Source organism: Sceloporus undulatus, chromosome 5 (assembly GCF_019175285.1).
Source record: "Sceloporus undulatus isolate JIND9_A2432 ecotype Alabama chromosome 5, SceUnd_v1.1, whole genome shotgun sequence".
Taxonomy (NCBI): Eukaryota; Metazoa; Chordata; class Lepidosauria; order Squamata; family Phrynosomatidae; genus Sceloporus; species Sceloporus undulatus.
The window spans coordinates 715276-729199 of record NC_056526.1 but is presented as its reverse complement, the minus strand read 5'-3'; the positions used below and the strand labels follow the sequence as shown (position 1 = coordinate 729199).

The 13924-nt window shown below is 48.0% G+C and overlaps 1 protein-coding gene across 4 annotated transcripts in view; it reads left to right on the top strand.

Annotated features, from left to right (window-relative positions):
• IMPDH1 (inosine monophosphate dehydrogenase 1) overlaps window positions 1–13924 on the top strand; it is a 57160-nt gene that overhangs the window by 39327 nt on the left and 3909 nt on the right. For 3 of the 4 annotated variants that reach the window (XM_042468707.1, XM_042468708.1, XM_042468706.1), the window contains exons 12-15: window positions 1073–1217; window positions 3150–3293; window positions 5146–5229; window positions 10825–10841. In XM_042468707.1, the coding sequence (XP_042324641.1) occupies window positions 1073–1217; window positions 3150–3293; window positions 5146–5229; window positions 10825–10841 (390 nt within the window). The remainder of the gene's footprint in view (window positions 1–1072; window positions 1218–3149; window positions 3294–5145; window positions 5230–10824; window positions 10842–13924) is intronic. The other variant, XM_042468709.1, reaches the window with a different exon arrangement.

Sequence of the window (13924 nt, the reverse complement as noted above, 5' to 3'; positions counted from 1 at the left end):
CCCTTGGTCTGCATGGGCCGAGAGGCGATAGAGGAATGCTTCATTGACCATCGCTCCCTTGGTCTGCATGGGCCGAGAGGCGATAGAGGAATGCTTCATTGACCATCGCTCCCTTGGTCTACATGGGCCGAGAGGCGATAGATAAATGCTTTAATTGGTGTTCTTGTCTTCCGCCGACTACGACTTCTCATAGGAGGAGGTTTGCCCCTATTGCCTTCCTCTGAGAAAAGAGCATCACTTGCCACCACCGTGGGTTTCCAAGGCTAGGACTTGATTCGAACTCAGGACCCCCGGAGTCCTCATCCGACATTCAGACCACTACACCACACTGCCACACTGCTTTTAAACTGACTTTATGAGTTGTTGTGTGCCTCCATGTTATTTTAGACAAGTTATGGAGACCCTAAGGAGAACCTATCACAGTGTTTTCTTGGCAAGTTTATATAAGGGACACCATTTTACTACACCATTGTATGTAATGGGACCTGAGCATCCATGGATTTTGGTATCCACAGGGGATCCTGGAACCAAACCCCAGCGGAGAACAAGGGCCCACTGTAGTTAACATAAGTAAAATATATGAAATCATCATTGCACATTAGCCAGCTATATAACCATGTATTTGTCAGCAGTGACAGCAATGTTTCTCTGCTTGTTTAACCTATAAAACAATTCTTCATCTGTCAGGAGTGCTTTGATTGAGAGTTCCTGCATGGCAGAATGGGGTTGGACTGGATGGCACTTGTGCTCTCTTCCAATTCTATGATTCATATCCCCTTCCAAGATAATACCAACCGGTTGGTATAGACAGTGGTTTTATCTTCACAAGGATCCCGGATGGTCCCTATAGCCATCTTTGGTCAGCAATTTGGCTGCAGCATTAGGGACCTGCTGGAGTTCCCACGCATTGCTATCTCCCTGCTAACTCCCTCCATCTTCTTCCCAACAGCCCTGCAAAGTAGGCTAGCCATGCTGAGAGAAGGAGAACTTTTTTGCCAAGTGGGGATTTGAACCCAGCCTATTTCTGGCCGGATGCACTAAATCTTCCCACCCTTTCCTCTCTTCCTCCCAGTGATGATGGGCTCCTTGCTGGCCGCCACCACGGAAGCGCCGGGCGAGTACTTCTTCTCGGACGGAGTGCGGCTGAAGAAGTACCGCGGGATGGGCTCCCTGGACGCCATGGAGAAGAGCAGCAGCAGCCAGAAGCGGTACTTCAGGTGCGCCTTTTCGGGGAAAGGGCTCTTGGCCGGTGGGACGCTAAAGCAAAAGATGGGGCGGTCAAGTGTGGGTGCGAGTGCTGGCACCTGCTGCTACTCTGCCAGGTGTGTGCACAAGGACCTGCAGAGGACAAGCGGATCGGTCCCTGACCACAAGATGCTTGCAATCCTAAGACCTTGTCCAGGGCAGGAAACAGAGGCTACTTTGCAAATGCAGAAGCCTTATGGAGTTTCTTTCCCAGGTGTGGGTTCTTCACCTGACCCACAGAAGGGCATATTGTGGGGAGAAAGAGGGAAGGGGAAAGGTTGGTCTCTAAGGACATGGGGGGGGGCATAAGGGATAGTGGTGGCTTAAGGGGTGGTAAGAGGAAATGGAAGGAGGCTGCAAAATTTGGTGTGGGCTCAGAATCCGGAGTGAGGTCGCTGCAGGGTAGATGCAAGCGTTGCAACTAGCATTGCATGGAATCACATACATACCATGAGACTCTTTGATATTACAGTAAAATGCTTCAGCTTCTGGTTTTTCCAGTTGCTCAAAGGATTTGGATTTTTTAAAATCTTTTAAACCATTTTTATTTTGAGCAACAGAAGAAGACGGAAGCTGAAACATTTTTGCTGTAATGTTTAAAAAGTCATGTTTGTTAATCACTCTGGTAAATATAGATTGTAAGCGATTAATTGGCTCCCTCTGGGCTCCAGAACAAGCCAATCAGGGACACTCCCATGGAAACTTGCCCAGGTTTTAAGGCCCTCGAGTCCCTGTATTGGAAGAAAGCTGGGATAGATAATAATAATAATAATAATAATAATAATAATAATAATAATAATAATAATAATAATGGGTTTGTTTTTTTTTGAGGGGGAGCGAACAAGTTGAGGGCTGCAAATCTCCCTCCCAGGGGAAGCCAGAAGCAGCTAGACTCCTGTTCTGGACCTGCTGGATGCTCTCCAAAGAGATGCTGTTTGTGGCTTTCAGTTCTTATTTTTCAAAAACCCAGTTTCCCAGTAAAGAGGAAAAGAAAAACAGTAGGAGATGAAGATGAAGCTTTGGGGTTTCTTTGCTCCATAGCAAAGCTTGGGCATGGGGCATTTTGTGGGCATTGCCAGGTCCTGGGTGTGGGGTTCACCCTAGGAGAGGAACATCTCCTGCCATCCCTCTTAATGGGGTCCCCAGATCTCACCCACCCTTGGCATGGGTTGATGCTCCAGCCGTTTTGGCCAGGGGCTCGTTTCGGATGCAGCTGGAAATGGTCCCCGTGATTCACACTCAGTACCTGACCTGGAAGGCAGAGCTGAAGAGCAGGGCAGGATGCATGTGGCAGCGGTCAGTGCAAGATGGTGGCCAGGGCATGGTGCTCAAAGCAGGATGGACGGTTGGATCTTTGCCTGAGTCAGGCTTGAGGAGGACAGATTCCAGGTGGTCAGTGGAGTTGGCCTGTCCCTAGACATGGCCATCTGTCCAGTTAGCACCTCCAGGTGGGTAATAATTTTTAGAAGTCACATCCATTGCAGAAAATGTTTCCTAATACAATATGTCCATGCCATATGCAGGCGCACTATAAGCAGCTTCAAGCTTATGCTGAAGCCGTGTGTCAATCAGACATATGGTGTACATGTGACGCGCCTCACAGTGCCATGAGTATGTGCCGCTTTGTTTTCAATGGAGCACAAGCATACATGGAATTCCCCTTACATAAGGGAAGGGCCCACTGTATGTGTATTTTGTAAGCCCTCTGAAGTTGGCCACAGGTTGCAGAGAGAGAGGAGTGCCTGGCCGGTCAGGAAAGGGGTCCAAGGGTGTCCAGGGCAACCCTCCTGACCATCTCCAGGTGGGGTTTAGAGCGGACACCTGCTGGTCAGTAGCCTTTGGCCGCTTCTGTGTGGGCAGGGGTCCCAGATGTAGCACCCACCGCCTCTTTCCTTGCTTTGCAGTGAAGGGGACAAGGTGAAGGTGGCCCAGGGGGTCTCTGGCTCCATCCAGGACAAGGGCTCCATCCAGAAGTTCTTGCCCTACATGATCGCGGGCATCCAGCATGGCTGCCAGGACATCGGTGCAAAGAGCCTCTCCATTTTGCGGTGAGTGGACCCTTCTGGGGTCAGCCCTCTGGACAAAGGGGGGACCGAGCTGCTCCCCAAAATGCCTCACCCAAGGCATTTTGAGGGCTGGTCGCAGAGGGGTGCAACAGTTGTAATGCTCACAGGTAACACACCTGTCAGCACCACTGTGGCATCGTGGTTTGGGTGATGGACTCTGACTCTGGAGATCAGGGTTCGAATTCCCTCTTGGCTATGGAAACCCACTGGGTGGCCTTGGGCAAGTCACACTCTATTTGTGCCATAGCCACCTTAAATCCCATTTTGGAAGCAGAGTAGGATATCAATCCAATAGATAGATAGATTTAAATTATTTTTACCACTTTAAATTCTATTTCTTATTTGTTTGTTTATCTTCATTAAAACCATCCCTTCAAACTTTAAGAAAACACAGAGTAGAAAAATAACAAAAAACTTCCCCGTTCTAAATTAAACTTATTCAGTGATTTACCTTTTAATATTTGTGTCTCTTTGTAAATATATAATTGTATAACTTCAAAAACCTTTCCTTTATCCTTCTTCCATTTATTTGTATGGAATATAAATTTACCATATTTTCTTCTTAAATTCTCAATTGTGACCATGCTCAGCAAATAATAATAATAATAATAATAATAATAATAATGGTGTTTATTTATTTATATAAATAAAATAAATACTAGTTGCTGTTATTTCAATAGTGGTTTATTTATAATAATAATAATTATGGGGAAGGTTGTTTTTTTAATTGGTTTTTATTTTCCATATACAGTATAAACATTGTAAATCTATAGGTTACCAACCTTTCTCCGATCACACATTGTATAATTTCTTTTTAATCATTCCGTAAAACCCTTAATTGTCTACTGAAGTCATGTTTTCCCACTATATTCTTTCCAGTTCTTCTTAAACCACAATTTTCAATGTAATCTGCCTCTTTGAACATCGAATCCTACAATCTGATAAGATGAGTTCCATGCAACCTTACACATCTTTCCACTGTATAATGTATTTTGTCACCCTTTGTGCTATCGCACATCATGATGATGTTTAATTGTTTTGTGTGAGATCTCATGAAAGGCAGATGCAAGGATTTTAAAGGAAGCGACGCTAAACGAAATGCCTGCCCTGCGGCTGATCGCCTGCTGCTGCTTTTGCATGACCTCAAAGGCAAAACTCTGCTGGAAATCTTGCTTAAACCTTTCTGGTTTTTCGCTCAGAAGGAGCAGCAGATTTGGGGGTTAGGAGGCATGGGCAAAATTTTTGGAAACCACGTCAGCATTTTCTTGCATCTCGGCAGCGAACGTGGCGTCACTTTCCTTGTGTGACTCAGAAAAATCTGCATAAAAGAGACTTGGCGCAGAAAAGGCGCGGGTGGCGGTATGCGCCGGAGGAGGAGGCATAATGGGGCTCATTGGCGAATCTCGTTTGCATCTGTAGCTCAGAGTATTTCCGGTCCTGTCTTTTCTCCCCAAAATGGCATTTTAATCCTAATTTCTGTGTTCCTGGATTCTTTGGACTCTTGCATCTTTTCATTAATCCGTGAACGGCTGGGGCTGCTTCTTCTGCTCTCTTCCCATTTTGGAGAAGGCTTCCATCGCCCAAAACGAGGGTCCAGTGATTATGTATTCTATTTGTATGCCGCCTTTCCCCTGGAGGGACCCAAGGCGGCTCACAGACCAAACATTTACCATTTCAGAAAAATTCAAAACAATAAAGAACATTTATATACAGTATAAAACCCATAAAAATAGACAAAAGGGCTCAGAGAAAGGGAGCAGGGGGCTCTCGGAGTTTGTGGGGCTGCCAAGGAAGAGCCCCCCTCCAAGCCCCTCTTGGGATTTTCTCTTGCCAGGTCCATGATGTATTCGGGGGAACTGAAGTTCGAGAAGCGGACGATGTCAGCCCAGATCGAGGGGGGTGTCCACGGTCTCCACTCGTAAGTGGCCCCCCAGGGCTCCTGCATCCCAAATACCTCCCTTTCCTTCCTTGCTGCTTCCCAGGCTCCCCTGACCCCCTGATGCCCCCCATATGGACCTCCCTGCCCCAAAGCCCCGTTCCTGGCACACTCTGGCCACCTCCTGCCCCTCCACTGTCCGTCCGGGGGAGAAAGTCCACCTGGCAGCCCTGAGAGTAGCAGAAGTGGTCTCCAATTGCATGGGGGTGGGCTTTGAGGAGGGCAGTGCCCTCTCCTCCAACCCCTCACATTTTGTTTGCCCTGCCCTTTGTTTGTGAGAAGAAGTGGAGGGAGGAGACTGGGAGCATTGCCCATGCGCAAAGAAGAGGAAAGTAACAGCAGTGATACTCTTGTCCTGGGTTCGAGTGCTGCAAGTCCTGTGACAGACACTTGCTTTCCCCCCTTGTATAAGTATAGCCTGCCAGTTGCAAGTGATAGGCTATGCAGGAGGCAGAAAGGGAGGTGGGTGGTGGGAAGCCCCCTTAGTTTTGCTCCTTAGACCCATATAGGGGAGGCATGCATGCCGCTGCAATGGCAAAAGGGTCCTAAAATTGCCATTTAATGTCCTGACCACCCTCCTTTGGTGGAGGGCCTCCAGGAGTGGTCTTCAATTTCTAGTTTGGGGCTCAGCAGGATTGTGGTTCCCATGAGCTGGAAGGCATTTCCTTGGGTCTGATGGTCAGATTAGGGCCCTGGGAGGCTCAGCCATGGAGACCCCTGAGTGACTGGGCAGTGAGTGACCCTCTCAGCCTTAGAGGGAGGCCAGGACAATAGTACTGAGAAATACTAATTTGTTGCTCTTGTTGTGTGCCTTCAAGTCGTTCCCAGCTTATGGTGACCCAAAGGCAGCCCTATGATGGGTTTGTCTTAGAAAGATTTGTTCAGATTGGTCATTTGCCATGGTCTTCCCCTGAGGCTGAGAGAGTGTGACTTGCCCAGTGTCACCCAGTGGGTTTCCATGGCTGAACGAGGAATCGAACCCTAGTCTTCAGAGTCATAGTCCAACACTCAAACCACTACACCTTGCTGGTTATAATATCTATTATAATATCCAGGTTAGAGTGCTACCATTTGGTTTGGAGTGAAGGTGAGAAAGGAGGCAGATCTGGAATGAATGAAAGCCACGCTGAAGTCCAGCAGCAGCAAAACCCACTTTTGCAGATTATATGGAAAACCCTGGCTGGTCCAGAGACAGAGAGGGCTGTGAGGCTGGCCGCTCACCCGCCCGCTCTTGTCCGCAATGCATGGGCGCTAGTGGGCTTCTCTGGTGATGCTGGGGTGACTGCCAGCCCCCGGTCAGTGGGTGCGGAGAAGAGCAATTGGGGGAACTGGACAAAGGCTTGGCCTCCCCTGGCCATGAGGACTTAGAATGGGTGAGGATTAGAAGCACCTTATGGGGGGCTAGATGTTTGTGTGTGACCCCCAAATAGGAGAAGTTAAAAGGTATAGACTTGCTTGAGAGCGGATTTGACCACAAGAAATGCGACTAGTTGTAGACCAGAACGGGGAAAGTGCAGGCAGTGGGCCAGATGCACCCCTTCCAGGCCATTTTGGGGGCCTAAGGCCACCCAACGCTAGTGGAAAATAACGTTTTACATCCAAACACAGAGACATATATATGCAAGAGCCGTTGTGGTGTGAGCGTTGGACTACTACCTTGGTCCGCTTTGGAAACCCATTGGGTGACCTTAAGCAAGTCACACACTCTTAGCCCAAAAAAACCTCAATCAGTTTGCCTTAAGGTCACCATAAGTCAGAAATGACTTGAAGGCTCAGAGGAACAGCAACAACACATAGACATATATGTATGCATATGGATTACTAACAACAATGCCCCTTGCCCTAGGTTCAAGGGGGTCAGTTTTTCCCTGTTTTGGGGGAGAGTCGTGGACCCAGGAGACCTTTTTTATTTTCAATCAGGAATCAACCAGAGGTTTGTGAAACTGGCCATGAAGGCCCCCAAATGTGGCCAAATTGCCCCATGGTCCCTGTGGGGTGCTGGGGATTTTTATTAATTTTAAGCAGATTTCTGTTTATTAAAAGGGTCTTAAAATTCTGGGAGGGGGGCACGATGGAAGGGATTCAGCCGCAGCTTTAGGCCTTTTTTTAGAGATGGGACTTGACTGGCTGGATGCTTTGGGGGTGTCCAGAGTGGCATTTGGGGGCTGTTTTCTTAGGGCAGGAGGTCAGGGGCACCCCACCAAGGGCCTTTTGTGGGGGGCTTCTGGCACCCTTGGGCCTGGCTTTAGGGTTTAGAAGGTGTGAGGAATGGCATATTTGTAAAGTGGAGAAGCAGAGCCTTGCAACGCTTGCCTTTATCCTTTGGGACTAGTCCCTGCGAAGCAATGAGCAAAGCAATAATAATAGAAATATAAAATGGGTAAGCAGCCGCTTGGGGGAACCTCAGAAGCCAAAGACCCCCCAAAGAGACCTTTTTTTGGGGGGGGGGAGTACTTGACTGCTCTGCCCCATTGTTTCTTCCTCCCTTGGCATTCTCTCTCCCCCTTGGATCTGCCCCATGGCTCACCATCCTCCTCCTCTCCTTCGTGTCCCACAAACCTTGCTAACAATTCTGTAGAAATCCTGGTAGAATAAAACCAAGATGCTTAACTTCTATTTTATCCCCTGAGCTCAGTGCAGAATTCTCATTGGAGCTAAGCATTAAACAGTTGGAAAGGCTGAGTCCAAAGGGCTGATGCAAAGTCTCAGAGGACCTTACGGTTCAGCACTTACTTTACTTTAGTAAAAACAAGCCTAAAGTCCCAAACAGAGTTCAGCAATGTCCAAGTCAGGTAAGGGCACCCACGGTCAACAAACACAGTCCAGGTCAAGCAAAGAGATCAGGAACATGATGGAGAGCTAGGTAGGTCAGATATTCTCGGACAACTCCTGGAGGGCAGGATTGGGAGTTTATAGATCAGCAGCTCAAGACATTTCTTGCTCAATTAGTGTCTGCTTCCCATAAATCCTCTGAGGCCCCTCAAGCTCTCCTTTGGTTGTCTCCACTCAACAAAGGTACTTAGGGGTAGGTGGTCTCCTGCGTCTGAATGGGCAGCAGGACCCTCTGCCAGACCTCCTCCTGGTCCAGTTCAGCAGCAGGTCCCATCATCCACTGCTTCATGTTTTGGAAGCAGGGCATGACAGTACATCTGGTGGCCTCTGGAGCCCAGGACTACCATCCCTGGATGGCTAATGGTGGGGAAACTGCGGAAATGAGTCCCAGGATTGTGACCCGAAAGCATGGCCAGTTCTTCCAGCGCTCCACTTGCAGAGCCTGGGTCTCCTGAGCTGTTTGCATTCATGGGAGATGTCCCTCAGATACATAAGCATGTTTTTGAAGGACTTTAGATGCAAGCGACGTAGAACCATTTGTCACTGATGTGACCTGCAGAAATGCACCATGCGCCAAAGGAAATGGTTCATTCCAACTAGAGTGAGAAAAGTAGCAGAAGTGGAATCCATAGGAAGCACAAGGAGAAACATCTCAAGATGTTCAGAAGATGGTGGATTTGTTAGTAGAAAATCCCAGTGCATTTTGGTCTGTATACGCAGAAGGCCTTCAGAGGGATGCTTAGAAGTTAATTTCAAACATTATGAAGTACACAGAAGATGATCATCATCATCATCATGATCATCATCTTATATCCCAATATAGGGACTCATTGGCAAACAGCAGCAATCCAATTTGAAAACAGTACAAAAACATTAAGGTGTATAAATATAAAATCTGAAAAACAATTATACCATTTAAAAAGTTAAAACAAGTTATGGATTATCATGTACTGTATTAAAAACCCTAAACAGACCTTAAAATCTGAATCACGCAGCATGTAACCGCACCCAGGCCTTTTCAGTCTGAGAGCCAAAACATGTTGGCCATTTCTGCTACTACGACAACCATCTTTTGGCAAACTGGAATAGACCCATTGACTTGTGCTCAGCCCCACGGATTCTGTGGGTTCTGAGGTAGGTTTATTGCAATATTTATGTCCAGATTTTTACCTGGATCTTGTTTTAATCTTGCTGTGAGTTGCTTTGAGTCCACTGTCAGGAGAAAGTTGGGATATAAATGAAATAGATAAATTAAATAGGGCCTAGCCGAGGCTCACATCAGCCCCCTAAGTCAGCATAGCCAAGGGTCAGGGATGCTGGGAGCTGCAGTCCAAAGACAACAGGGCTGCATCCACACTGGAGAAATAACCCAGTTTGGCACCGCTTTTCAGCATCCTGGCTCAAGGCTATGGAATTCTGGGAGTTGGAGTATGTTGTGCTCTGGGCCCCACAATATACTCCAACTTCCAGAATTCCATAGCCTTGAACCAGGAAGACTTAAAAGCGGTGCCACACCGGGTTATTTCTCCAGGGTCCCAGTGGTGGCAAAGTGGCTGCTGGGAGTTGCAATGCAGCAGCAGCTGGAGTAGCAGCTTGCAGTTCTGATGCTGCAGGTGCAGATATTGCAAAGGCTCCAGTTAGGTTTGACTTAAGACAATAAAACAAGCGACTGTGTGAGGCTAAAGCATCCAGTCCTGGCGCCTGATGGTCAGTTAAGAGGGTGCTTTTTCGTTCCTGGGAGGAAATGTATGTTTCTTCAATTTGTATTTTGCACCCAGTAGTTGGTAGCTGCCCTCCTTTGACCAGGGACTTAAATCTAAGGCGCTTTGGGTGTATGTAAGAAGTAGGTTGTCGGCTTGTGCTGCGGTTTGGGGGACAGGTGCAGTCCAGGGGTGCAGCTATGGAGGGGCAAAATGAGAGCATTCTCCCCAAAAGAAAAATTTTCTCCCCACAAAGAAATTTTCCTCCAGTTCCCAAATTTGTAGCATTGCAGAGAGCGAGGCATGAAACTAGTTGGCACCCAGAAAAGTCTTCCCTTTGCTGTGACCAATTCTTCCCTTGGTCACTTTGCCTGAATGCCTCCACTGACCATGGGCAATACTCTCTCAGCTTCAAGGGAAGGCAATGGCAAACCTACTCTGAACAAATCATGTCAAAAATAGGTTCTTGGATAGGTTTCAGATTCACTGTAAGTCGGAAACAACTTGGAGTCAAAACAACACTCAAACTCAGCCCTTAGTTGCAGTTTTCCCCAAATTCTGGCCTTCCAGGTGTTTTGGACTTCAGCTCCTAGAAGCTTCGGCCATTTTGCCCAGCGGTCTGGGATTCTGGGATGTCCAAAACCCCTGGAAGGCCAGAGTCTGGGAATGACTGCCTGGAAGTCTGAAATTATTGCAATGCTGGGAATGTGGGGGCAATGCCTTCCTTCCTCCTCCTCTATCCCCACCTTTGCCATATCTGCAGCCCTGGCATTAGCACTGGCACACATCTCTTCCCTGGAGCTTGGTAGAGCTATGGCTTGCTTGGTAGTGAGCTGCCCAGTTGCACCAGTAGGCGCTTGGTGGTGGTGGTGGGTGCTGGAGGGCCATGCCAGTCTTAGGGAGGCTGCAATGATGGTGGTAGGGGTTTCCGGTTGGGGGGCTTTTGGGCCGGGGGTTTGTGTCTCTTTCTCTCAGTCCTAGACAGGAACACATTGACTTTGTAACCTTCTCTCTCTCTCCTGCCCACGCCTTGGCCTTCCTGTAGCTTTACATTTCTGCCATGTAAGTAAATCGGGTCCACAGATCCGCCCCGTCCCCCCCCCGTCCCCACTGCGTGTCTTGGATATGGGTCAGTCTTGGCATCCTTCCCGTTGCCCTTTCTCCCCACACTTTCGGATGATGGGGTTGTGGGTTGGAGGTAGCGCTGGGCTCCAGACGCGTCCCACTCACTCACCCTCTGGACCCCCCCCCCCACGCACACACCTCTGCTTTTGCAAGCTTCTCCCTGCTTCGCACCCACAACCCACCCTCCCAGCTGGTTTTGCTGTCTCCGGATGTCCAGGGTGGGTCTACAGGCGAGCAAATTGCAAGGAGGGATGCAAAATTGCTTCCTCCTCCTCTCCTTTGTTGCTTTGTTGGGCTGCGGAGGGGGACCCAGTTCCGTGGGGTGTGATACAGAAGCCAAGCCAGTGCTGGACCTGATCCCTTCCTAAACTGGGCACTAGCAGAGCTCCTGATGGATCAGTAGCTGTGGGAGCGGCAGGATGGATCTGCTGCCCCCAAACCAACAAACCCACTTGGTCCCAAGCCAGTCCTGATCTGGAGTGTTCTCTGCTCATCCTGGGAGGAGGAGGAGGACGCGGTCCTTGGGACCCCCCCCCCCCCGGGCCCCCCCCGGGGGCGGGGCCCCCCCGGGGGCCCCCCCTCCGGCCCCCCCCCCCCCCCCGTCTTGACCTCCTCCTCCCATTTCACACAAAATCCTTAGCAATGCTTTTCTTGCACTAATGTTACTCGAAATTCATAATTCCCACACAGAGCACTGAATGAAATCCTAACACTTGCGACATAAACCAGCGAAATTAAAAATCATACCTTCAAATTAACATATCATACAATATAGAAAACCTATATCTATTTACATATACATAGTGAAGATTTGGTTAAAATGAAACGTTTTAATGTATTGTTTTAATGGTTAATGTGTTTAAGTGAAGTTTTAGGAGAGGGAGGGAATAATTGGGATATTGAGTATTGTATGCTTTCTTTTAATTGTAAGCCGCCTTGATTGTCTTTCTGACAGAGAGGAAGAGGAGGAGGAGGAGGAGGGGAAATAAAGCTTTTCTTTTATTTTATTAGTTTTATTTTTTAAATAAAATTTTAAAAGAATGGTTTTTTTTAAATTCAAAAAAATTAAATTTGAAATTTTGAAATTTGAAATTTGAAATTTAAAATCTTTTGGGGGGGCTCCTTTCTTCTCCTACTGAGGTCCACCTGTATTTCTTAAGGCATTTCAAAGAGATACAGGCAAATGCCACAATGTTCCTGCCAAAAGACAGGTATTTGAGCAGCAATGGTGTCACCCCCCCCCCCCCCATTTAGGGTGTCCCCTGGTGTGGTCTGCACCCCCCTAGTGACCATTGTGTCCTGTCCAGTTCCATCCTCCTGAAGCCCCTTGACACAGCCACCTTCTCTGGGCAGTGAAATCCCACTCTTGCAAATGCTCCGCTGGCTCTGGTCCGTAAAGCCCTGGATGGTTGGGTCCAGGCTGGCAGGGCATCTCTCTCTATGGGTGTCTGTCCAGATCCTGAGATGCTCAGAGGAGGAGGAGGAGGACATTTGGGGGGAGACAGGGCAGGACCCTCTCGGTGGCTGCCCCTGACCTTTGGGACTCCCTTCCACCGAGAGGCCAGAACGGCCCCCTTCCTGCTGACCTTCCATGGCCAGGCTAAGACCTTCAACAGGGAAGGACTTTGAAGGGGGAACCTGCATTGTTTAAAAACAGCACTGTTTTTTAAACTGCATTTTATCATTTTTAAGTGTATGTTTTTAAATTGTCTTAATGTTGCTAATAGTTTACACGGGGTTTTAAAGAATACCTCTGGCACGTTTTTACCTATACACTCATCCCTCCATATTTGCAGCTTTCATATTTGTGGCTTTGATTATTCACGGATTTGATTTATATGTTTTCTCTAGGAATATCTAGGTCCTCCAGTGCAACTCTATGGTCAACTTTCACTAAAGGTTGCAGTGAAACACTCAGAGATTCCTAGAGAGGACACTCTACTAGGCCTTTGTAGCTCCTCCAGCGCAATTCTATGGCCAGTGTCTGTCGGACGTTGGCCACAGAGTTTCCCTGGAGGACTTAGAGATTCCTAGAACTGCTAGCCTTTGTAGCTCCCCAGCGACAATGCTATGGCCAGTGTCTGTGGACTTGTGGCCCAGAGTTTCCCTGGAGGACTAGAGATGCCTAGAAAGGACAATGCTAAGGGCCTTTTGTAAGCTCCTCCTCACAGCGCAATTCTGTTGCCAGTGTCGTCGGGACGTTGGCCACAGAGTTTCCCTGGAGGACTTAGAGATTCCTAGAAAGGACACTACTAGGCCTTTGTAGCTCCTCCAGCGCAATTCTATGGCCAGTGTCTGTCGGACGTTGGCCACAGAGTTTCCCTGGAGGACTTAGAGATTCCTAGAGAGGTCTCCTCTCAGGTAAAAACATGGTGTTTTTGTTATTTGCGCTTTTCCCACATCCACGGGGGTCTTGAGCCCCTAACCCTAGCAAATGGAGGGACAAGTGTATTAATGTGCCACTTGAGTCCAGTTTTGGGGAAAATATGAGGGATAAATAAATGCAATAATGCTAATACAGGTTGAGCCTCCCTTATCAAGCAAAGTGATCCTTGAAGTCTCTTCCAACTCTATGGTTCTTATTGGGAGCAGAAGTGTTTGGGATTTTGGAGTATTTTGCATGTACATAATGAGATGTTGTGGAAACGGGACCCAAGTGTTAAGTACAAAATTCATTTTTGTTTCATATACACATAACTTCTACCCATAACCTGAAGGTAATTTTAAAGACAGTATTTTTAATAATGCTGTGCATGGAAGGCAGCTAGTGTGCACTGAACCATCAGAAAGAAAAGTCTTTAACAATAGTTCTAGAGAGGAGGTTGTGCGCCAGAGAAAAGATGAGGGAGAGCTGGCCTTGTTCCTGATGCTGCTTTAGTGAGAAAGGCTTGTGAGGATGGAAAGGGGCTCCGCTCCGTCTTCTTCCCTCTTGGCCTGAGGAAGTTGGTGCCTCTCCAAAAGCAGCCCCCCCACCAGTCTCAGACCACGCTCTTCGACCATTGTTGGTGTGCAAAGGCATT